At 35.8% G+C, this 26,173-nt stretch overlaps 2 protein-coding genes across 3 annotated transcripts in view; one reads left to right on the top strand and one right to left on the bottom strand.

The window, feature by feature from the left end:
• The window catches only part of CENPP (centromere protein P), a 145,733-nt gene that overhangs the window by 58,053 nt on the left and 61,507 nt on the right, over window positions 1-26,173 (bottom strand). The gene's annotated exons all lie outside the window — the stretch shown is intronic.
• ASPN (asporin) lies at window positions 15,234-24,455 on the top strand. The gene is made up of 7 exons (XM_030501927.1): window positions 15,234-15,486; window positions 16,908-17,020; window positions 18,925-19,138; window positions 19,525-19,635; window positions 21,764-21,857; window positions 23,395-23,533; window positions 24,237-24,455. The coding sequence occupies exons 1-7, from the start codon at window positions 15,240-15,242 to the stop codon at window positions 24,432-24,434; spliced, it is 1,116 nt and encodes a 371-aa protein (XP_030357787.1). The 5' UTR covers window positions 15,234-15,239; the 3' UTR covers window positions 24,435-24,455.

Raw genomic sequence — 26,173 nt, 5'->3', positions numbered from 1 at the left:
CAACTAGGTTGGAAAAGACCTTTGAGATCATCAAGTCCAACCATTACCCCAGGACTGCCAAGACCACCACTAAACTGTATCACTGAGGGTCTCATCTACATGGTTTTTGAACACTTCCAGGAACAGTGATTCCACCAGTTCCCTGGGAAGCCTGTTTCAATACCTGATTACCCTCTCTGTGAAGAAAAATGTTCCCAATATCCACATTAGAAAATCTCAGTACACATGTAATGTTCCTTGTTAACAGACACCCTGTTCCACATTAGAACTCTGTCAGGACAGAGTCATAAAGACTTAGCACTGTTCTCATATTTTCATTTTAAGAAGTGAATAGAGAATATCAAACAGAACTTTTTATAAACACTTTCCATTATATATGAGGTAAGATGAACAAGTTGCAACAGTTACTATGTCATCAAATTACCTTCGGGAAAATATTCATATAGCATTGCGCATCCCTGAAAGAACTTACTGCATAAAACATTTTTGATCACACCAAAAAACAATTAATGGTAAATCATAATCCCTTTGATGATACTGAAACACGCCAGTTAGTAAAGCAAAACTAAACCAACAGATTTGCGAGCATTATGGTATCAACTTTTTCACACAATAAATGTCCTTATCTAAACTGGGTAATGTTTGAGCAGTCTTAAAAGGAATGGCATAAAAAAGCTGAACTACCTCAGGGCAAATCTCAAAACTAAATGAAACAGCTGTCTTAAGCCCCACAGTTCTATTTTGCTTCAAGGAAACTAAAATCAAAGGAACACTATGAACAGCAATGCCCTTTCTCTGTGGAACTATTTCTGGTCACTGTCAAAGACAGGGGACTGGACTAGATGGGCTCTGATCTGATCCAGCACAGCTGTTTTTATGCTGTTACGTACTTTACACATGGTCCTAATTGCTGCTGAACATAATTTTGCACATTTCTATTAAGTGCTTACTTTATCAGCCTGTGAATAAGCTAATAACATTTCCCAATACACAATCTGGTCATTGCTATGAGGTTTTTTGGAGCAATACACGATTGCCTCTTCTCTACAGTCATGTCTATTAAAAATTCCCACCAATGAATTGAGTTTCTCAGGATTCTAAAAGATGCAAAGAAAGGGGAATCTCACTTGAACGGTGGGCGAGAGGCTGATGATAACTTTACCTCTTCTAATTTCCCAGTAGCTGAGTACTATTCTATGAGCCCATGCAGCTTGCGTGAATCTGTTTCAGTCACTCACTAAAACTATAAGTAAAGTTTGATCTGTATTTCATATGGGTCTGACTTTCACTGATGCCTATAAATGGGAATCTGGAGAGCTCTCCCTTAAGCTCATTTTTACTTATTTTCACATTTTCATCTCAAGGTGGTGAGGCACTGGAACAGGATGCCCAAAGAAGTGATAAATGCTCCAATACCTGGCAATGTTCAAGGTAAGGTCTGACAGAGTCTTGGGTGACATGGTATAGTGTGAGGCGTCCCTGCTCATGGCAGGCGGGTTGGAACTGGATGAACTTAAGGTCCCTTCCAACCCTAACTATTCTATGATTCTATGATTCAAGTTCTGTGGGTAATGAGGTTTACTTAGGGCATTGACTTCAAAGCTCCATATTCAGAAACCGTAATTTTTTTCAGACTGGGGAAGTCCTGTGTGCTACAGCTAATTGGAAAACCATATTAATTTGAAGAAAAAGGAAAGATCTTTTATGTTCCCCAAATTGCAGCTTCCCTTATAAACATTAATTTCTTTTCTTTGGGAGGATAAAAATATGCAAACTATGCTGGATATTAGGAGCAAGGGGAAAATGCCTGAACATTCCTTATTTATCATACAGCCCAATAACTGTTATGCTGGGCTCAAAACATTATTTGGTGCTTGGGAATTACAAAGGCTTAGCTATCTGCTTTTCCCATAAAAGCCAGTGATATTCTTGACTAATGTTTCAGATCCAGTCCTGTAAGTTTGCCAGCCACAGTAGACTCAAATGTTCTCTGTAGTCTCTATAAGTAAACAAATACTCAAGAGCTGAGTGAATTCCCCAAAACTATATTCTTCCAGTCTGCTTGAGCCATTCAGAGTCAATTAATTACATGTATTTTTTCCAAGGATTTCAGAATTAAAGTAAATTTAAGCATTAACAGTTGACTTATTTAAAGCGTTCATATTAAAAAACATTTACCTTATAATTTCTTCTTTAGTAGTCTGTTATGTAAGGAATTTCCTACAGCCACTGAGTAAACAATTTCCATAGTTTGGTAGAATTTCCATTTCTTTTGTGTTTAATTCTTTGTACAGATACAGATCTCCACACAGTTATTACATGCAAACTTTTGTGTAATTCATAGCTTTCAATTTAGGCTGTTATTTATATAAACATAACTTTGATAAATTGAGTTATTAAGACCAGCTAATAATGTGCTGTTTTCTACAAAGTACTTTGAAATGGTTCTGTTATTTCAGAGAAAAGAACTTCCATTCCAGATGTGTAGCATTATGAATATATATTTACAGAAAACTGCAGGTTTTGCATGCAGTTGTACTAAAATAAATCTATGTTTTTCTGCGGGACCTTTTCATATGATAGCAATTCCTAGAAAAAATATATAAAATCTGACTTATTTTTTCCACAAGGCAGATATTTTTCTCAAAGGAGTAATACTGAACACAGCTGTGGAAATATTAGATATTTAACAACACTATCAACCAAGACAAGAATCTTCTAAGTGAATTATGTAATGGTATTTTTAAAAGATTAAAATTAGGAAAAAGGATTAAAATTTACTTCATTTTCTTTACAACAATTTCTCCCAAAACCTGAGAGTTGGCTATGCCATTACATTTCATCCTCTGGCCTCATACATTCTGTTCCTTAAAAGCCATCATAGTTACGGAATGACTGCCCTTGTGAATATTTCATGGTTCCTAACCCCTTGTAAATTACTACCCTTTATAAATATATATTGCTTGCTTTCTTCTACTCCAAGATGGTTCTGAACTTCTTTGGTAAAGCTTATTCACTACCAGTCTTCCAGGGAGAGCTCTTTTTCATTTTATGTCCAGCATACTTTGGCTTTTATAACAAAGAACTCAGGAAGCAAGACTTTTCCTCTTGCAATTAGACCAATTACTTTTTGGGTCTAGATAAAACATTAAAACCTACTACACTTTCTTGCACATTTCCACAGCTCAACTATAAATGTTAATGAAGTATTTCCCTTTGGTTTGAACCTGTCATCCACTCATTGTTTTTGTGTTAACCTAGTTTTTGCATTGGAAAAGGCAAAATAATTATTCTCTCTCTTGATGACATATGGGTTCAAATAGATCTGTATTTCCTATGTTCTGTACTTATTTTGAAGGTTATTTTGATAGCCTCTGGTAAAACCTTAAATGAAAGAAACATGGATTAATTCTCCATTTTAGCTGAATTCATTTTCTTTCCAGTCTTTTGAGCAAAGAACAGGCCATGGTTTTACATGGGGAGACAGGCATCTTTTACGTTAATTGTAAAATACATGGAAGTTATAAAAATGGCTATTATAACCATAAAACAGGAGTATAGTCACAGTATGAATCATATGCTGACAGATTACCAAAGATGTTGTTTGCTTGTTTAACAAAAATCAAAGTTACACATTGATAAGTAAGCTTGCTTTCTAAAGTCAAAGCTCCTTTGCACAGCCATGGGCAAGCAAGACAGAAATTACCCTTTGTGGAATGTAAGTGTTCAACAAAAAAAATAATAGCCTTTGATTTACAAATTGTTCCACAAAGAAGATCTCATTTTCCATACCACAAGTTAATATGCAATTATGACATATGTTTTCTTTCAATTTATGTAAGTCTTTCCACTGAGTGGCAAAAGTAACTTCTATGATCTAGTGAATTTCTGTGTGATAAAAAGCAGTGCAAAACTGTCCAGGAAACCAAACAACTAATACATTCCCATATTTCCAAACAAATACCTTTGCAAAATAGTATATTAGGATACCTGTCAGACAACGCTACCTTCTCTGCTAGTTTCTACGTGGTCTTTTAGCTTAGTTTAGAGGTTTTCACCTTCCAGTTTCATTTTCTGGTCAGCTCTGCTGTACCACCTACCACACAACATCACTGCATGTGCAATGGATGGCAAGTGAGACTGAGCTCAGACCTGGATTCAACAAGCCATGGGCCTTTGCTGCCTAAATCAAAGCAATCCCATCTGTTCAAGGCTGCAGCAGATTCAGCTTTTTGAATACCACATACCTACAGAGGAATAAATGCCAAGAATGTGTTCATTACTTTATACACACAAGTTTCATTTTTCAATACGCAAGCACAACTACTACAAACACTGCAGAACCTCAACATATTTTCATTCCTGAAAAAACAGACTTCACGCATAGCTATTTATAGTGGTTTTCCCCTACAGGCGAAATGGAGAAAGAATCAATGTTAAAAAACAGCAAAGCACTTTATGATACATAAGCAAATTTGTCTTCTTTTTTAACTTGGCAAAAAATAAAGACTACACAGAATCACAGACTGGTTTGGGTTGAATGCACCTTAAAGCTCATCTAGTACCAAGCCCCTGCCACAGGCGTGGACGCCTTCCACCAGATCAGGTTGCTCCAAGCCCCATTCAACCTGGCCTTGAACACTGCCAGGGATGGGGCATTTACCACTGCTCTGGGCAACCTGTGTCAGTGTGTCACCACCCTCATAGTGAAGAACTTCTTCCTAAGATCTAATCTAAATCTCCCTTCTGTATATAATACTTATAATTTGATAATGGCATAATTATGAGAAAATAATATTAAAACTACAACAGCAATAGTCAACTACAATTAAAGCAAACTTTTTCAGAAGTCCCTCAATGTACTTAGTGTTATCTTGCGTACCAGAAACACTGCTACTGTGCCAATGAGACAGAAATGAGACCCTCCGATGAAATTCCCAGGAACAAAACATGCACCTGAGAACGAGTGCTAAGTTAATTCATATGGTAGGAAAATCACTTCTTACTGAGATAATATCCTTCTTTTTGTTAGTAATGTTTCTAAAAGTTTTCATTTTGATTACTCTGAAGTTACAAATTGCGTGTTTCGAAACCTGCAAACAAATACAGTTCTGAGATTTTCCTAAAAATATACTTTTCCCATCTACAAACCAGTATATGTTCAACATACATGCAAACATTTACAGACCCATGTTCTTCATTAGACATAGAAGTGCAAACTGCAGTCAATTGTCTGCTATAAGTGTGATATTTACTGCTTCCATTTCTAACAGTTTATCACAAACTGTGTCAAAGTCCTCTTCTTTTGGATCCCTGCATTTCTAATGTAATGTAAATTACTTTTGTTGATAAGTAAAGCTACGAAAAAACATAAAACCAAATTAAATTAAATTATCTTGACAGCCTAGCATACTTTGAATAGTTTATTTCATTTTTTCTGGAATACAAAGGACTGCATGGCCATGTTTCCTTTTTCTTAAAACTACCATCTCAATGGAAATTGGTGACAATTACCACTTTAAATGTTGCCTTTAAGTGCTGAATAATATGAATCTAGCAAAAGACCGTGTATAAGAAAACTACTTCATTTAAACTTCCGTATTATTAATACTGTTTTTTAAAACAGTGAAAAATGGAAAATAATCAGCATTTGCAGAGGATCAGGCTTTTGTTGTTTATTTTGTTTTAAATTGTTAAACTTTGGCACAGTGAATGCTTGATGGTCTATGAGGAAATGTTGTGCCCAGTCCAGCTTGTATTCCGAAACAGAAAATTTTCCTTTATTACTTATTGTCAGAGTGATTCAGTAGTTTGGCAATGGTTGCAGAGCTTTTCACTTTAACTACTGTTTGATTTTCCATGCAAGAATGTCTGGTGTTTCCAGCATCTGTAAGGCAGATAAATACCCATATTCCGTAAAAATGCCATGTAACATTATCCAAACTTGTTAAATAGCATCAAAAGCAAGACTAACAATTGACATGTACAGAAACCAAAACTATTTCAAGACCTTCATTCATCAAGCAGGTCATTTTTTAGGCAGGGGAGTCTCCTGATCCAGTTAAGAGCACAAACCTTTTTACAGGACCAAGGAAATGGGTATCAAGGCGGGAATAAGCAAGCTGGGAATAAGCTACCTAGGGACTTCTTAAATTGGCATTCCCGCACAGAGAAATTTGTATTAACCTGTAGCCTGAGGTAAACAAAGTTAACTTATTCTCCTAAGACAACACAAACTACCTGCAGGCGTGAAAAGTAAGGTCTGTCTTTCCAGATAATCATGATGCCTCTCCAGGTTACCTCTCTAGTCATTCCAGATTGCTGCATTCTTGCATGCATAAAATGTATGATAAGCCTGATAATCACATGGATGCATGTATAGGCACACTTGACTTTACAGCTCTTTTTGTGCATGATCTCTTCATACTGAGAGCTATGAATTGCCCTTCAATATCGGCATATTGCTAATAATGCCACAGACTAAAGACTGACTGCAAAATGAAACAGCACATCTTGTTGAAGTTTCTAAGCCAGCTGCCAAAAATATGCAAAAAAGTAGGCATCTACTACATGTGAAAGTTGATTCATGCATGATAATAAATCATAATGATTATTTTATATCTTTACATAGAAATACTGAAGACTCAAGATGAACAACAGAAGCAGGAGAATAGTTTTTCTATACTCAGCTTCCTTAAATGGTATAGTTCAACTTCAGAAGAGCCAAAACTTAGCTAAAATCAAAATATGTGACTGCACTCCACATGGACTGGCTGTGAGCATGAAAAGAATATGTCATGTTATTAAAATGTGATGGGCAGTCTCCAAGACAGCTTTTTGCAGCTGATGTTAGATTCATCACTTTATGTAAACCACATTTATAAATAGTACTAGAAAATGAAAAAATACTTTTTTGTTTGCCTTACAAGTGTACACAAGATCAGCTTAAAAAGGAGATTGCAACGTAAAGCATTGGCCACATACGGCAGCATATGCTTCCTTGCACAAAGTAATAGAAATATAGTCATTTTCAATAAAGAAACCAAGAGAGCATTTTATATCACTGATGTGATAATGTTTTATATAAAACAGCATCCAATTTGTATTCATTTGCATTTTCTACCATAGTGAAAGACAGTATTCTGAAGCACAACATGCTGGATATACTCCTATCCTACGCATCAGAACTTCATCTCCACTACCTCATACGAGTTACATATGTATTTTAAGGCAAAATAAAATTTAAATTTACAAGCAATTCTTTCACTGGTAGAAATAGAAATCACTGAAAAGGTCTAAGCAGACAGTCTGACCTCATCTTTACGAAAATACACATACACCTGATTGCAAGGAAATGCCCTCAGACTTTTAATTTTGAGAGTATCTCTCTTAATTTAGACCCTAACATCACAAACAGTTGTGACACAGATGCATTTTTCTAGCAGGCTATTTAAAACCAAAATCTCACTATTAACGAAACAGCAGATGCAATAAGGTATAATTTTTTTCTTTTAATGACATCTTCAACTGTATCATCTTGAATCAATTGCTTTACAACGCAGCCAAGAAAGCAGAGTTGAAGCCTAGCTCAAAAAAGCTGCAACTACAGCCTTTGAGCAGCTGCTACACTTTCTACTGTGGTTTTACCCTAAGAAGTGAGAGGAACATTGACCCAAGTACCTAGCATCAATTCCTTCATTTTCACAAACGAATTTGTATTCAGAACTTTATAGCTGCCCTACTATGCTGGCTCGTGCAATGACTTTGGGTCCAAAAATTAAAGTATACTGGAAGGACTGACTGGAGAGGAATTCTGCAATCGTAGTTAGTTTTTAGTAAATTAGAAATATGCTGCAAATGTTTAAAAGAACAGGTTTGTAAACCAGATTGAGAACCACAGGCCTATTTTAGGTTTTAGTATTGCTATCAACAGCTAAAATCTAAAGTTCAGAATCTGGTAGCCAAGAGATCTGAAAAGGTGACTTCTGGGCATTCTATTTTAGAACACAATTATATTCATAATCAAAATACTAAATCTGTATCTTGAGATATTAAACACTTTCATTACAAGAACAGCATGTCAGTGTAAGCAATATTTATTTCTAACATATTGATGCTGTACGTTGTACAAAATATATGGATAATGCCTTATAAGATAAGATGGTTACATCTTTTCCAGCTACTACCACTCCACAATGTCAGCTTCTTTATGTAGTATGGCTATGGCAAACTCTATACACACAAAAATGTGTTCCTACCACCAGGATCAACTAAAAAGATTAAGTAATAATTTTAAAAAGCATTCATCCAAAACTGAGATATTGCTAAACATCAGGAACAGGGAATATTGCTGCAAACCCAGGATCAGCTGAAATTGCTGATTCAACACTTTACTATTGAAAGGAGAAGTGAAAATAAACCAGTACATGTATATCACAACTCTTAGGCCATGATCTCTTCCACTAAAAAGCCAAGAAAATGTTGGGGTTTTGCTTTGAAAGAGTGATTTAATCGCAATTTGCTCAAGTAAATGCATCCAAACCAAGCTATTACAAAACACAGGGGAGTATTTGCTTACGAAGCTCGGGTTTCTACATATAGGCAAGAGATTGCAGATATATGCAATTGGAGATTTCAAAAAAGTTTAAAATCATCCTTCAGACTGTTGTGTGGGAATGTGATTGTTTTTGAAACTGTAATTTCATTCCTTGGGAGAAGTGATAGGGAGAATCTTTATCATCATTGATCTATGCTACTGGAACTGGAACTCAGGCAAAACCAATGCAGCAGGTAACATAAGCCTTATCTTGTTTGGTAAGAGAGCACCAAAGTTTGAATTTTTGGCATAGTATCTTTTTCTCCCTTGAGAAAGGAACAGAAGACAAGTAACTGATATGCAACTTTTGCAAACAGCACCACCTTACATGTATATTTAAATAAATTAATAAATAAAGAAAATTTCCAGGCTATTTCTCCACAGCAAGACCAGACTGTTAACATAGAAAGGAGCTTATTGAAGAAACAGATGAAGTAGATGTGCATAGCATTGGGTAGATGTCTTGTAAATTTAAAGACATAAACTGTTACATTAATTATGAAACTTGCTTCAGGTAAAGTCAATTAGCCACACATTTCTGAAGCATACTTAAACAGGCAGCATATGGATGGCAAACAAAGAATAACCCAGTTTTTAACTGTTGTGATGTGCATGTCAGTACAAACTATGTAACAGGACTTTCTTTTAAGCTCACAACTTCAATCCTTATCACAGAATATTGCAAATATTTTATCTGTTTTAAATAACAGATATGCTTTATTTCTCATGCACAAAAAAGATAAATTAACTACATTGCCTAATAAAATCTGATCTACTTTTTACATTATTAAACCATTTTCCCCAGCCAGATAGTTGTCTATTGAAGGCAAGAGGTAGGATTTGCATGTAACTACACAACAAAGTCCTAATTAGAAAGGCTTGGCAACATGCTGATCACTACAGGCTATTCATTTACTCTGCCACTGGCTAAGGTTTTACACTTTTATTCACATCACACTTTTTAAAGAATAACAGCTAATGAAATCATAAATGTGATTTCGTAGCAGGAATAACCTGAAATGGTCCTCTCTGTACTTCCAATGGCCTGATGTCAACTATTATTAAACTACAGGGTTTATAAAGTCCTCCACTAGACGTCTAGAGTTAAGCCAGAAGTTTTGGCTGTAATACAGGCAGTGATGAAAAACATATGAGTGGTAACAAGTCATCTTAATATCATTCTTCAGTACTAAGATGGGCTAATCTGAAGCAGCACTTTACTCTGGTATCACTCACAGTGCCAGGAAGATCAAGAAGTTTGGAAGTGGAATTTTTCTTTATATTTACTTTTCACTTCACAGAACTCAGCTTAACTTCATTTTTCTCTCCCCCCCCCCCCCATTTTTTTTTTATTTTATTTTATCTTTTAATAATAAATAACTGGACATAAAGATCTCAGGTGGATTATCACAGTGCTTCCGGAAGAACTACCAAACTTGCAAGGTATGTCCAGTTTGAATACCTATTCTATATAAATAAAGAACTAAGCAACAGGTTGTCAGTCACTATCTGCAGATTAATAATGTCAGGTAATTTAGAGTTAGAAGTACCACTTTATTTATGGAGCATTTGAAAATCAGCTTTGCAGCTGAAATAATTCTGTATTTATTACATCTGAGCTGCAAAGCAAAAAAAGGGTACGGTGAGTTATTTAACTATGAAAGACTTGTCAGAAAGAAGTAACAACTGACAATAAAACTTTTTCCTCAGTTATTACAGTCTATGAAAATCTATCCTACAATTGTTCTTACAGTTACAATTCAGTGTTAACTTTCTGTAATTTGGTATTTAAGATGTTTGGTTTTTTAAGTAGCTATCAACAAAGTAATTAAAAATGACACATGGAAGAGTGAACTGTAAACAAGCTACACCCTTAAAATGCTCATAGATCATATTCAGTAGTACACAAGAGACAAGCAGTTTTCCAAAAAGTAAATACTCTCTAAACATAACTTACTTTGTAAACATGCTATTAATTATCATATCACATAACTTCAATATTGGACTATTTCTTCTCAGGACAGAGTAATTTCTTCAGTGATCTGACTAACCCCAAAATTTCCTCCTGTTTTTCTTTAGCAATTTAAGTAAATCAATAGAGTAGACAAAGAGTTAAACATAAACTCCTTTTATTTCTGGAATGGGACAATGACTAATAGAACCAGAACTATTTTTAAATACAGCTTTCAAAACAGCAATGGTCTTGCCTTTCTTTGGACAAAATCTGTGCATGGGGCAATGGTTTGTGTTATTAATGAACACAGATTTTTCATTGCCTCTGTAAAGACCACCACTGTGCCATTTAAACATTTCCTTTTCAGAAACAACGCCATAGGAAATTCGCCCCTGTACACCGGTAACAGAAGTGATTTCTAAATATAGAGTTTTTTGAAGTCTTAAAACTTTACCTATTAACTCCTTCAGTGTCATAACTGATAAGACAACAAAGACCACATGCTGCAAGACTGGCATGCTACTGCCAAGGAATCTAGACTTACTGTTTTTTTGTTGGGGTTTTTTTATGTACACATCCCATACTAACAACATAACTTCTGTCCTCACAGAAAGTGTTTTTCTTCCCATAGTGTTGAGAATTTTCACATCACAGAACTATTGCACATTTACCCTAAACTAATACATAAAAAGTTCCTATGTTTCACATGCTGTTTGGCAATACGAGCTTTGATAAAGACCACCACATTAGTGAGGATGAGTATGACCCAAACAATCAGCACAGTGAATTTAGGATTCACTAAATTCTGAAGTTATATTTCCTGAAGTTACATACTTCAGGAAAGAAAGTCAGCCTTACAGCATCTCTACATATGACGTGTACTCTCTACATACAGCTACCTCACTTTGCAGTGGCTAGTCTTCCAGTGAAAAGGTGCTGTTCGGTAGCTCTTTCTACTGAAGGAGAAATAGGGTTGTTATAAAGAAAGGATAATGAAGAAGTATATAAGGCTTCCTTGAATTTCCTACACTTTCTCATCTTCAATGTTCTGGTCTCTAAAAATGAGAATGGACAAGGCCAGACTCTGTCCAAGCAACGATCATCTATCTGTTCAGGGTGTTATTCAACAGAACACCTGAGCCTAACAGCTTGCATATGCCAAGAATGGCTGTCCCACCTCTTCTCCTTCCCTCTCTTTCCTTTTAGTGTTTCATCCCCCTAAACCATGCTGTTCCACCCATGCCTTTGTGCTGGCTATGATACTCAAGATTGATTCAGTTTATTCACCCGGAAAGAATGTGTTGGGCATTTTTTTCTTGCTCACATTAGTTTTATGCTGGTTTAGTGAGTTCAATCAGCTCAGTGAACAGCCTGAGCGGAAGAGGTGGTATGAGAGAAATGAAATACGCGCTTAGGTGCAGAACCAGCCTCAAGTGGCAGCAGTGGACCATTAGTACAGCTGTATTCATGAACTGTACTTTCTGAAACAATTATTTCATAACATTCTCATGATACAATAATTAAACTATTTCCAGAAAGATCACTAGGATCTTGGACTTCAGGCTTTCATTTTCTTTTAATTCTCTTACTCTTTAAGTGTAAGCATGCAGAAAGCTTGTATGAGTTCTTTGAGATGAGCTGCAAAGTCAGAGCATTCCCATAGAGACATATCAACATCTATTTACTGGGAAACTCAAAAACTCAGCCAGGAAAAAAACTTTAAAACCTCCATAAAATCCAGTTCTTTGGAATCCATTCTTTGGCCAATGCAAACCTGGAGTCAAACTTGATTACCACCCCTAAGTACTAAGCCAATCAGCAATAAGGCTTTCCTATAAGGCAAAATGGGAAGATGATGCGAGGGCTTTTTCTCTTTTCCAAGAAAATACATATATATATCTTTTTATATATAATATACATATATTTAATTTTATTTATTTATTTCACAAATCAGGTTTCCTTCTGTAAAGGAACTTACTTTCAAGATGTTTATCTCACAGGACTAGTATGTCATCAATGACATATTTCAACATTACTTTTCCAGAACCATTTGTGAACAATGCATGTTTTTCAAGAGTTCAAATTGGCCACTACTCCAATCACAGCCTCAACTTTTCCACAGTTTGAAATCATAATTAGTTTTTTAAATATCTGAAAGGAAATATGCAATCATTTGCTACAGTTGCAAGTGTGGAAACAGATTTTTAAATTGTTTCATATGACAACTTTCTAGCACCAGATCCGGAAAAGCATTTCAGGAATGTACATGAAAGATTATCTCTCAGATGCGTAACACTATACATCCAGTGCCTATCACAAACAGAAGCTAACTTACTGTTAATAATACACTGTATACCTGCAAGATACAAAGTATACTAATGCTTCTGTTGTCAGACACATCTGGGGGGAAGGAGCCACTGCATTCTTTTTTGAAAGTATAATCTATATACTGTTATCTTTTTACTTTTTATATACCCTGAACCACACATGGTTGCAGTAGCAGCACTGTATTCATACATAGCATTTTAGTGCTGTTAAGAACCATACACAAGAAACATCAAAATGACCTTGTACAGAAAAAAACAATACAAACAAAACCCCAGAATTTTGAATAAGCCAACACCCTTGTACAAACCAGAGCACTCCTTTTCCTGTGATTGAGACCAGTGACAAAATGCCTACATAAAGACATTTTTCAGCTATAAAGAGAGCAGCAAGCATTTAATTAGGTAATCAAACAAGAACTGACATCTATTTAGTATTTCCCTAAAGAGGTCTATGATAGTCTAAATAGAAACATTTTTATGAACAGGATATACATAATAAAATTTACAGCAGCCCCTGTTGGTTTGCACAGCAAACTGTAGGATCCAAATGACATCTGGAATTGGGCTTTGGAGGGGAACAATGCAGAACTGAGCACTGAATTTACAGTATTTTCTCAGAGTAGCAAAACATCCTGTGGTAATTCTGTCTTCCCTTGTGTCTAATTTTATAGGAGTATTTGGTCAATAAAGTAATCTTTAGAATAACACCAGAGCATGCAGAAAATATCTAAGGGTTTTGAGTGATTGGGGGCTGGACTACACGACCTTTGAAAGTCCATTCCAACCCATACTATTCTATGATTCTATGATTCATCACCATTACTCAAGTAATACACTCTACTGCAGTTAAAGACTGGACTCCTGGTTTTCCCAGTCAGGTGTGGCTAGAAGAAATCTGGTAAAATTAGAACTCAGAAGCAGAATTAAAATGAATGAACAGCTGTAATGAGGCAGGGTCTGTCCTATTTTTCTAAATACAAATCTACTTTTTAAGTCCTTTGTAACTTGTGTATTCTCAGTAACTTCAGGAAAAAGACATGGGGTTTTCTACTTTGAAGGTGCCCTAGCTGATCCAGCATCTTTGTCTTCCTGACTGAAGTACCTCCAATTATACAAGAAAGATACTTTCAAGTTATGGATAATCTAGAAAGCTGATGGGGTTTATGGCAGTAAATTCAAGCATGAAACATATTCATCACCTATCAGCTGGCCTAGCTGTCATGTACAGGCTCCATGACGACAAAGCTATGTCAGGAAAAAACCCCACTTTTATTGAAAGAATATGCAGGCAAATGTATTGGCTTCCAGTCCTTTTCTAGGTGCAATTTAAGTTACTGATTTCAGATAACACAGATTCATAAGCCCTTGTCAGAGAAAAGAGCCCTCGTCACATAGAAGTCAATGCAAACGTGCTTCCATACAAAGGTGACCTTCTATCAATAGCAGTAATAAACGGAAGACTAGAAAATGGGAAAGCTGTTGTCAGGACTGAAAACTCTGTTTTTCCAGATTAATCTTAGAATCAACCAGATTGGAAAAGACCTTTAAGATCAATCAAGTCCAACTATTACCCCAGGACTGCCAAGTCCATAACTAAACCATGTCACTGAGGGCCTCATCTATACTGTTTTTTAACACTTCCAGGGACAGTGAATAGAATCACAGACTGGTTTGGGTTGGAAGGGACCTTAAAGCTCATCCAGTTCCAACCCTTTCCACTAGACACCTTCCACTAGGCCAGGTTGCTCCGAGCCCTGTCCAACGTGGCCTTGGATACTTCCAGGAATGCAGCAGCCACAGCTTCTAAGGGCAGAATAAAAGTTTACTTAGAAGTGTTCAGGGAATAGGATAACACATGTTTAGGCAGTATCCTGATGAGAGCATTTTCTGCATTGCTAATCAAGTATCTCCCAGTTTTCTAGATGCAAGCAACACGCATATGTCCATGTATCACATTAAAAATATTTTTTCATCAAGAATGAATAAATGACATCCAATTCCAAGTTCTGGTAAAATTTACTACAAAAATTACACCTGCAAGCTATGAAGCAAATGATGATACTAAAAGATGTTGATATGGCGTTAATGTCTAATGAATTTCATTAAATAGTACTTTATTATTATATAATTTATAACGATGATTTATATTTTAAAGACTATGTTTTATAATCATCATCCTTCATATACTGATTAAACCTTAATATTCATATCAGACCATTTCTCAGGACCAGAGACTGTAGCAGTGAATGAAGTAAATAGTTCAATACCTTTTATTTGCTGTTTCACATTCACTGATTCTTGTGTTTGAGTGTTTTGTTTGTTTACTTTCGTCTCCAAGACTGGCTATCCTGATTAAGAAGATATGAAAGAATACACACTCCTCCTCTTCTTGGCTTTGTGCTCGGCCAAACCTCTCATTGGTCCTTCATATTTTACACTAAAAAATATGATGCTCCAAGATATGGAAGAAGATGATGATGATGACGATGACAACAATTCTCTATTCCCAACCACTGAACCAATTATACCACTGATTCCTTTTGATTTATTCCCAGTATGCCCCTTTGGATGCCAGTGCTATGTGAGAGTTGTCCACTGCTCTGACCTAGGTAAGAATGAAGTTGCGTGTCTGTTCTCTACTGGACCCTCCTTTGGAGAATTTGCTTTTTAAAAGGTGAATCCTACAGCTCCATAAATCACCCGCATTCTTATATTCCTGCAACAGTAATTTTCCAAAGAAGCTTATATTTTTTCAATTAGGCTTGCAAACCAGACCTAACTTGTGTCCGGCAACTAACCTGTGACCAGCACTTTTTACAACATGTTTTCCCAGCTCATGGGAAAAAACATCACAGGTAACTACATTTTAACCGAAGGCAAATCTGCTGCTGTCACTGTTGCAGACATATACTAGTCCCTAAATACAAACTCATTATTAATTGTGCCAATTTGAACTAGTGTTCATTGAATTTTCCCCATGATTCAAAGTAATCAAAAGTCTATGCTCCTGTCACTTGCATAATGACATTCATTCTCATCACAGCTCTGCCACCAACTTAAACTCAATCCTAGACTCCTCGTATCTTAGAAACATTGACTGAATATATAAATTGCTTGTTTGGGGTTTTGTTTGTTCGGGGTTTTTTAATGTTTCATTATTAAGGAATGAAAATAAACTTTTCTGACAACAATAAACTGTGATTCTTGCATCTGGTCTACAGACTGCAAACTGCTTTACTTAAGTTCACACACAGAAAAAAAAACCCCTACTAATAGACTTCATCTTTAAATAACTGTAACCTATTAAAACATAACTGTTGATAAACTGGACCAGCATGTAGCATTTGATGCATCAGCATTTCCACTGCAAAGAAAGTTGCTATCCCTTGCTAGTTGCCTGCTGATTCAGGATCTCAGATGGCATAAACCGAAGTGGTTTTGTAACTCAACAGTGAACTGGACTGAGGGATTTATTCAGCTGGTAGTTAATTACTAGCTGGTGGTTGCTACCAAGAACATTTTGCAGCCATGACCTGCAACCCTGACAGTACGATGGGATAGGGCAGTGCAGGGGTGGAAAGGAGCAGTCAGGCACTGAGCAGAAATCCCTTAAAGCCACTGCAACAGCCCTGCTCCTCAACAGAGAGCCGCAGCCCCAGATTCTCCAAAGGCTGCTTTCTCCAGGGACTTTATAATACAGCAGTTTCCCTGTAGAACAACCTGTGCTCTGAGCTTACATATTTCGTGGATGTAAAGAACCTGAAATGAGCACCCCTCTTCAAGCTTTTCATGGTCAGGGGCAGCAGCAGTTCCTCCTGAAACTATCTACACGTTTTTATCGTACATTATCACATTATTAGTTCTTCTCATTATCAAATATTCCCTTCCATCTTTTGCTTTATGACTGTTTGTATTTTATTTCCCATCATAATCATTAACAATCTTACTGTGTTTTGGTGTTTAGCAGTTAATTTCTTTGGACTCATATACAGGCACGTAATATTTCTGTTTCTGTCACATACTTCACCAGGTTTGACATCAATACCTCGCAACATTCCACTAGATACACGTATGATTGACCTTCAAAACAACAAAATTAAAGAGGTCAAGGAAAACGACCTCCAAGGACTCACATCGCTTTATGTAAGCTTGCTATTTTCCAAGTTTAAAATCCTATTTAGCAATCCGAAATATTCTGATACTTTTAAAATGTTTTTACAAATGTTTTTCTTCTCCAGTAATAGCCGTAAAAATACAGTCTAATGCCTGCATATTTGACTGCTCCCACCTAGTAAGAAGCAAATTTCTTTGAGCTGTAAGAACTATGCCACTTCCTGCAACATCCAGGAAATGCACCAAAAGGATACTCAAGATTTCTTCACTCCTTAGCATGTAGAGACAGCCTTTGGAATAAGTATAACTGACAACTGATAAATCTAAACATTTACAGTACACAATAATCCCTTTTTATCATGAAAGAAAATCAGAGAATCTCAGAGGCTTGGAAAGGAAGATTAAATCTGTTCTGGAATACTTATCTCCATAGGATGTCACTCGAAATCCAGTATCAACGAATACTGACAATTTAAAAACTTTTTTGTAAGAATGACAAATCTGTTCCACAAGTTATAGAAAATTAATGACATTCTCTACCTCATTAGGAAGACATGAAACACATTACACTAAAACCAACTCCTGTTCAGTTCTATTTGGTTTCTGAGCAACAACTGAAAATTTACCAGATCTAAGTGTTTCAAAATCAGCTTGTTAATCATTATGGGCTAAGCTAGGATAGAAAAAATAGGAACTGTATAAATTCACAGTTTGCAACAAAGTTTCCATTCCCCTCAAGTGCCTCATTTCTGGGTACAAATGGTCTTACCAGCAAGTTAGGGGTAAACACACTAACTGTGGTTTATATTCAGTATAAAAGATCTTATATAAACTAACCTCCAGTCACTGAGAAAGACACTGGACTACATTAGCAATCACTACATTATACAGTAGAGTCACCACTTAATTATGTGATGACTGCAAATTTGAGCTGTTTTGATTTTTCTCATCAGCTAATTTGCGGCAGGACCTAACAAGATTTTTACTGAAAGCAAAGTTTACTTTGTATATCTTGTCTGAGTACTAGTCTATTTAGCAGAGGCGCAGATGGCAACTTGGATTAGGAGTGAGAATTTCCTGTTTATTTCCTTAAGCTATCCTCATCTTTTCAGGGGGGTGGAGGGTGCATTTACTTCCCACCCCTCCCCCCCCCAATTTCAGAAAGCAGAGACTTACTGACAGCTCAAAGAAGTAAAAAAGAAACAAGATTTATTAGTCTAGGTACGAAAATGCAGAAATGTGATTTGATATGCAAAATAATTTCAGATAACTCATATTTTGTTGTCTGTAGTAACTCATTACAAGTCCTCTGAGAAAACACAGCAATCAAGAATAAAAATCTGTCCCCAAAAAAGGACTAGTGTACTGTATGGAAGAGACTTAAATCCAGAAGTTGAAAAATTATGGCAAATAAGATATAAATTCATGTGTGTATAAGTCATATGCATACATTAACTTTCAGGAAATTCAGATTAAAACCATGTTATTTTGCAGCTGAAATTATGCTGTTATTATACTGAAATACAAGACGGAATTCTGAGTTTTGAGAATTTGTCTGCATTAAGGAACATCAACAACAACAGCAGAATATAATCCCAACACAATCCTACAAAATATATGACGACAAACATTGTTTTGCCAGTTCTTCTCATTACCCATTGGCACCTTGTCAGCTCTGACTGGTTTTTCTCTACCTTCTTCTTCTCTACCTCCTAGTTGATGCCCCAGCTTCCAGGTTCTTTCCCCTCCCCGCTCCCCCAATCAATTTAAATGCCCGAAGTACATACAAAGTGCTAAAGTTTGGTATGATGGAAAAATAAAATATTTAAAATACTTCATTTTAAAATTATATAATCAAATCATGACTTAAAATTCATAGTCGATGTTCCTGCATAAAAAAATTTTCTTTGTATTTCTCTTCCCATGTCTCATAGGCACTGGCTTTGAACAACAATAAAATAATCAAGATCCATCCAAAAGCCTTTCAACCAACAAAGAAGCTACGACGACTGTATTTATCTCATAACCAGCTAACTGAGATTCCAACAAATCTACCAAATACTTTAGCAGAGCTCAGAATCCATGCTAATAAGGTTAAGAAAATCCACAAGGATGCATTTAAAGGAATGAAGTCTCTACATGTTTTAGGTAAGTCCAATTAAGTAGAAAAGAAAATGTCTTTATCAAAACTGTAACATACTATACATAGTTTTCATTCAACCATTTCCCCAGTGTACAACTTTCTCTTTAAGAGATCTCCATGCTGTGGAAGTCATCTTCCACGATTTAATCACTATGTGAAGTTGCTACATAGGTCAAGTTTCTGGCAACCCAGCCAACCAAGTTAGACAGCCGTTCTTCACTGAAAGCTGTGACTTCCACCCCTCAGAATAGGTAATCCAAGCTAAACATTAATTAATGCTTAGAACATCAGAAGTCACAAATAAAATGAAATTGGATGTTTATAATGTAGTCAAACATACATAGAAATCCTATGCCATAAATACCTCTTTTTTTTTTTTTCCCTTGGACAGAAATGAGTGCAAATCCTCTTAACAACGATGGAATAGAGCCAGGGGCTTTCGAAGGAGTAAATATCTATCATATAAGAATTGCAGAAGCGAAATTAACTTCAATTCCTAAAGGTATGCTTTGTTTTACCTTTTCTATTTTACCTATACCAGTACACTAAATAAAATGCTTCAACATCTATATGATTATTAAAATGTTCATAAATTCTGTACTGTAGTTTTTATTACTATCAAATCACCCCCTACCTTATTTTTCTTTTTCTACTTGGAATCCAATTCTACATTCCAAAAGTGTGCACACATGTGCAGGCACATGCATACAAACACAAAGAGTGCACACATGCTCGTTTCCCAGCCTTCTCCCTGTCAGGAGGTCCACTCCTCAAACAGAATCATCCAGAGACTTTTCAGGAGAAGCAATGTGAAGTAAATCATAGTTAGACGTCACTTCACATCTTCCACATCAGCCTCTCAAAAATCCTTACAAAGAAAGGATAAATGCCCTGATATTTGATCATAAGAGGTCGTCAGAGATACAGAATGCCCACTTTCTTTATGCATTTAAAATTTCTAACTTGAATTTTGAATGTTTCAAGAGAGACTGTAGCTCAAATATGCTCTGCAATATGACCACCATAACGCAAAACCCAACACAGCATTTTATACATCTTTTGATGAGGTCTTGGCTAAGTAAAATTTGACTGCTAATTCCAACTGCTCAAAAATACTAGCTATGAGAAAAAGGGAGGAAACAAAGATGGGGCTTTGAGCAACCTGGTCTAGTGGAAGGTGTCCCAGCCCTTGACAGAGGGTTGGAACTGGATGAGCTTTAAGGTCCCTTCCAATCCAAACCAGCCTGTGATTTGTGTTATAACATTCATCAACTTACAAGGAAACTAAATACTGGCCCCTGAGATATTGATTTTTGGATCATTCTGATAAAAAACTTGTTTCTTATAAAATTTAATCTCTTCTTATAGACATTTATATATAATACAAAAGCATCCCGTAGAAGAGAACACTCAAAAAAAACAACCCACCACCACCCAAAAAACCAAACCAAACCAAAAAAAAAAACCCAAGGAAAAAAAAAACCAAACCCCAAACCAAACAACTCACATTAATTGTTCAGATAATTTTAAGATCAGAAACTACCTGGCTGCTTATGGTAACACACCCCAACACACACAAAAAGACTTTCTTCTAGTATCATCATAATACCACCTCCTGTCACTTAGCATCAAAAAACCCCACCAAAAATAAAATTATTATGATTTTGTCTTTCTAAGCAGCACCCAGTGGAATTGTAAACTAGAATGTAAAGTGGAAAAAAGCCCAAACAAACAAACACCAAAGCATAGCCACTGGCACAAAACCAGACTGTAAAGCACACCACTTCAGTGTTGTAAGGCCACAACAAATAACAATGGCAATGGGAGCAGTACTCTCCTCAGACATATTAGCAACACAAGCGTGGTTTCTCTTGCTTGGTGTCAGGGTGCCATCTAGACAGATGCTGGTAAAACTGAACATAAGATCAGCAAACACAAATTCAAACTTGTGAATATCTTTCTCTGCCTTCACTAAAAGGATGTTGTAAAAAAGAATCTCCTTGTCCCGGTCCACTCACTGACAGTTCTGAATTGGGACTATTTGGTACCACGTGAGAAAACACTCTGCGTACAGGCACAGGAAAGAGCATACAGAATATTTATTTTTCCTTAGGGAATTCCGAAAGCTTTCCTCCCAGATCACATCTTCGGAACTTACAATAGCACAGTTGTTACACTGTGTGTAAGAAAATACATACCCAAAAACTGGTTCCACAGGAGTAGTATTTGGACTACCAACAGTTAGATAATTGCACATAACATACAATTTACATCTTTAACAGGTTAACCAAAAGTATATGAAAGCTGTTACAAAGCAAGCTAGCAAAATTATATCAAAGTTTGGAACCCTGAAATCTTAACTTTAGCATATGTACTTTCACATCTTAATTTTCTTTCAAGGTTACTATTTTAAATCAAATTATGCTGATGATTTTTATTATTTTTTAAGTAACATACTTGTATCTAATACCCATTTCTTTCATATAGACACCACCACACTGCACCCCCAACCTCCCCCCCAGTTCTTCACCCAATACTAAACACAAAGGAAAGAAGCTGTTTGGAACATAATAAACATTCCAACAAAAATAAGTTGTCTTACTTTTCTCATACTGCATGTTTTTCACCAGAACTGCCCTCCAGTCTACTAGAACTTCATTTAGATGACAATAAGATCACAGCAATCGAAGTTGAAGATTTTAACCGGTATAAAGATCTTCAAAGGTAAAACTCCTAGGCCGAATGCTTTTCTTTGATAAAAGGTCAGACTTAGCAGGATCTCCTATTTGCTACTTGTCAATGGGAGGAAAGAGAATTTAGAAATTTAAGTGTTTTACTAAGAACTGCTGTAAATAAGACCAAACTTGGGGGGGGGGGGGGGTGGGTGGGGAGGAACAAAAGCCACGCCCCCCAAAAACATTAGCCTTATTACTACACCTCTTGCCTACATTTCTTAGTAGAGGCGTATGTTAAGAACAGCATCTCGTTACAAAATGTAATTATCGTAAATTCTTACCTATTGGCTCCTGGGTGTTGTATAATGTAACGTCTTTCATGTAATGTCTGTTAATGTGCTCGTAGTTATATGCCTCAAATAAGCACTGCCTGTATTTGTCATACTCAGAATATATGAATATTTGTGGTCATATTATTTATCAACAGTAGTCTGTGGTTTTCTCTAAGCTGCTCCCTACCAGGCCCAGGCATTTTAACTCCTTGGTTACTCACCTCACAAATCACCCCCCAAAATGACATATACAGCAATGCCAACAAACTTCTTTTTGGGAACAGAATGCCTTTCTTGCAACTAAATGTATAGGATTTAGGAGTCATAATAGGTTTTTAACTCTAGAGAAAGCCTAAGTGCACTGGAAGGAAACACTCCATACATTCTCAGCAATGTATCATTGATGTAGGGCAAAAAAAGGAAGTTTGCTCTGTAAAGCTCAGTTAACTACTCTGAAAACATGGCTGAGCAGCACTGAATTTTAGATTTGGTAACAAACTACTACGAAAGAGGAACTACTGAGTACGATGGGATAGGGCTTTTTTAGTACAATGCTTTTAGATACCGACTTTAGTTTCTGAAGAAATTAAGAAAGAAAGGAGAAACAGGGCATGGCAGGTCAAGTGGAAAGAGCAATTCCAAACTGACTTGCGTGTCCACCTTCTGAATCATCTTCCCAGCAGCACAAGCTGAAGTGTCACAGCAAAAAAAAAAAAAAAAAAATCTAACTAAGGCTTAAATTAAGGAAAATGTGGAAATAGGAAAGAAGGTAGTCCTGCTTATTTTTAAAATACAAAGTTTTTGACTATGTATAGCTGTTTCTTTATAAGACTTGCTCTTCTTTGGCTGTTTATTAGACAACACGTTTTGTTACTGTGACATTACACCACTTGATAAAACGGCACAATTTCTTTTACAAGCAGATTGGTTGATGTTTATCATTTTAACTCTTGCTGCTAAAAGTAGAAAAACTGCATGCAAAACCAGACAATTGCTCTCATCAGGCTAGCTGCTGTCCTTTAAGCAGAGATTGAATTAAGAAGAAAAAAGTTTGATAGATCAATGGTGAGGGTTTTTTCAATCAGAGGTAAGATTTCATCAGCTTTACCCAATTCTTTTTGTCCCCTATGTCTATTCCTATATATTTCAAACTTTAAAAAAAAAAAAAAAAAAAAAAAATATATGTTTATGCTCTTCAGTGCTATTGTGAATCTCAATTAGTCTTTAATTAAATGTTTCCTATACCATTTCTAGGCTTGGTCTTGGGAATAATAAAATCAAAGACGTGGAAAATGGAAGTTTTGCCAACATACCAAGCATACGTGAAATCCATCTTGAAAAAAATAAGCTCAAGAAAGTTCCTCCTGGATTACCTGAACTGAAATATCTACAGGTCATATACTAAACTTAATAGAAAGCTCTGGTAGTTACGAGTTGTTTGACTTTTACACCACCATGCTGATTAGGACATAAATGGAAAGCATAATTGTCACATATATTTTGTCATGACTCTCGCACTAGGAAAATCTGAAATATTATTTCATGTACTTAAAGAGATAAACAAGATCAAACAGCAGGAACACTACACAGAAAAAAGAAAACAATGTGCTACACCCAGAAAATGTTTCCAGAAAGTTTGCTACATGTTTATTATAGTTTCCACATTAGCAAGCCAGAGTAGAAATTTTTCCATTCCCATGCTGAAAAATCTTAAATCCAAAGTAAATTATTTTTGAGGCTGAAATTTTTTTTTTGTTTGGTTTGTGGTAGAATATAATACTTCTTATTAGAGAACATAATTTTTACTATAAGAGAATATAAACTACATTTTAGGAATGTTCCATAAGAATAGAGTCCAATTATTCTGACAACACACTGATAAAATATCCTATAGCTTGCTTTGTGGGAGAGACTGTGGCAGGAGGGAAACATTTATAAATATTTAACACAAATTTTTAATTCCTATGACTATTAAGGCCTGTATCAAACTAATCTTGTAGCAAACCTCAGTTATCTATATATATGCCAATGAATCTTTAGGTATTTTTCCCATTTACATATTAATTACTTGATTTTACTTTTTCTTATTACTGCAGGTAGTCTTCCTCCATTCTAATCATATTGCAAAACTGGGAGTGAATGATTTCTGTCCAACAGGAAGAAGAAAGAAGAAAGCATTATACAGTGGCATAAGCCTCTTCAATAATCCTGTAAAGTACTGGGAGGTTCAGCCTTCAACTTTCCGTTGCATTCTAGCCAGAAACAGTGTGCAACTCGGGAATTTCCTCAAGTGATAGCGAAGTTGGTCATTTCCTAAAGCAACTTGTCCAAATCAGTTCTACAATACTTGAAATTTGCAGAAAAATGCCAATTTTACACTATTTTAACCGTTTACAATGTATCTACTATTTCAGAGATAATGAATTAGATGCAACGTGTTAGTAGGATCCAATCTACATTTGAATGTTCAATCTACATTTGAATAATTTAAACAAAAATCTTTATTATATCTTATGGCAGGACTCTTGGAACTGGAAACTGTATTTGATGTTTCCTACTACAGCTGTTACATTCTTTACTTAAATCACATAGTTTTGATATATTCTTTCTTTTAAACAGATTCTACAAATCAAGTGGAAGTGACTTTTTCCACGGTAAGGAACTTCCCTCTGCCAAAAAGCATTGTAAGATAAGTTGCAAAAGAAATTACCAGACCTCAAAGACAACTTCTTGTGTCATTTTTGATAATCAGCAAAGGTGCAATAAAAAGGTACGATATTGTGAGGTCTTTTGTCCCTAATGAAAACATATTAAGTGAGATAAAGGTAGGTTTCACATCAAGAAATAATACACAAAAAAACCTTTGAAAGATTTTGGTATTTCTTCTTGCAACTTTTAAGAGGGAAATGCTCTTCAGTGTTTTGCTATCAATGCAATTTGATGCATTCTGAACATTGAAAAAGAAGGATTCAAGATTTATCATATGCTTTAAGCTTAATAGGAATGATTATTAAACTCCCTTTAGGCCAGCACAAACATTTTCTTTTATCTATAACAATTATAATCATGTTTTTCCTTTTATTTTTTTCCTCTTTTATAATTGACATCACACGGGTCAAGAATCCCTCGTTAAGTACCTTAAAATTGCTGAACGCAAGCAGATAGCTGGAACTCAACTGCCCTGACTTCTTACGTAGGTCAGCACATAGAATTCTCAATACTGACAGTACTGTATAAAAGGGGTATTTTAAATACCTATTTAGTGTATATTTGCTATTGGGATTCAAAATAAATTAAATAAACTTAAAAAATACTTGCATTTGTATACTTGATTACATGATAAGTCATAACAAAACATTCAGAGGTTATAACCAAGGACATGTCTGACTCTTCTGTAGATACTTTCTCTGCTCTTCCTTCTTCCAAATCTACATACCTTGAGGACCACTTATCACTGCTGTTCTTCACCAAGTTCAAAATTCAATGCTTCATCTGAAGCTGCTATGAGAAATGACACAGACCAGTAGAAGAAAATACTACACGGAAATCAAATAATTCCCAATCTCTCAGCCTTTCTACTGCCTCCCTATGTATACTAAGCAACAAGTATCAAGACTAAGATCTCATTTTTTTTTAATCTACTTAGTCTCTTTGTATTTAATATTTTGTTAGCATCACTATGGTTTTGAGACCCAAAAATCACATGGGGAGAGGAGGGAGAGTGGGTCAAGGCGGGGAGGTTTCCCCGAAGAATAGTTATGGCAATCAGAAATTCTGTAAGCAACTTCAAAGCAGAATAAAAAGAAAACAAACCCCAAATCGAATCTGCAGATCACCAAGCATCTTTCTATTCCTGGCTTCTGAAGATGTTTCTAAGGAGTGCATTTTTTAGCAAATAACATGGAGAAAGCAGTGATCAGTACTGAAAAACATAGCTAATGAGTATATTCTTCATCAGCTGGTCTAGTTTATTCCATGGACTTCTTTAGCCATAGCTATGTCATCATGTGTGAAGAGCTATAATCTCTAAACA

The sequence above is a fragment of the Strigops habroptila genome, chromosome 11, assembly GCF_004027225.2.
Source record: "Strigops habroptila isolate Jane chromosome 11, bStrHab1.2.pri, whole genome shotgun sequence".
In the NCBI taxonomy this organism is placed as follows: domain Eukaryota; kingdom Metazoa; phylum Chordata; class Aves; order Psittaciformes; family Psittacidae; genus Strigops; species Strigops habroptila.
Note: the sequence above shows the minus strand (reverse complement) of the source record. Positions and strands in the feature narration are given on the sequence as shown.

What these genes read in the sequence shown, in the direction of transcription:
- ASPN (XM_030501927.1), top strand. Translation starts at nt 15,240, where the DNA reads ATGAAAGAATACACACTCCTCCTCTTCTTGGCTTTGTGCTCGGCCAAA. An exon ending in GAAGTCTCTACATGTTTTAG is followed by an intron (nt 19,139 to 19,524) that starts GTAAGTCCAATT and finishes TCCCTTGGACAG; the next exon opens with AAATGAGTGCAAATCCTCTT. An exon ending in CGGTATAAAGATCTTCAAAG is followed by an intron (nt 21,858 to 23,394) that starts GTAAAACTCCTA and finishes TACCATTTCTAG; the next exon opens with GCTTGGTCTTGGGAATAATA.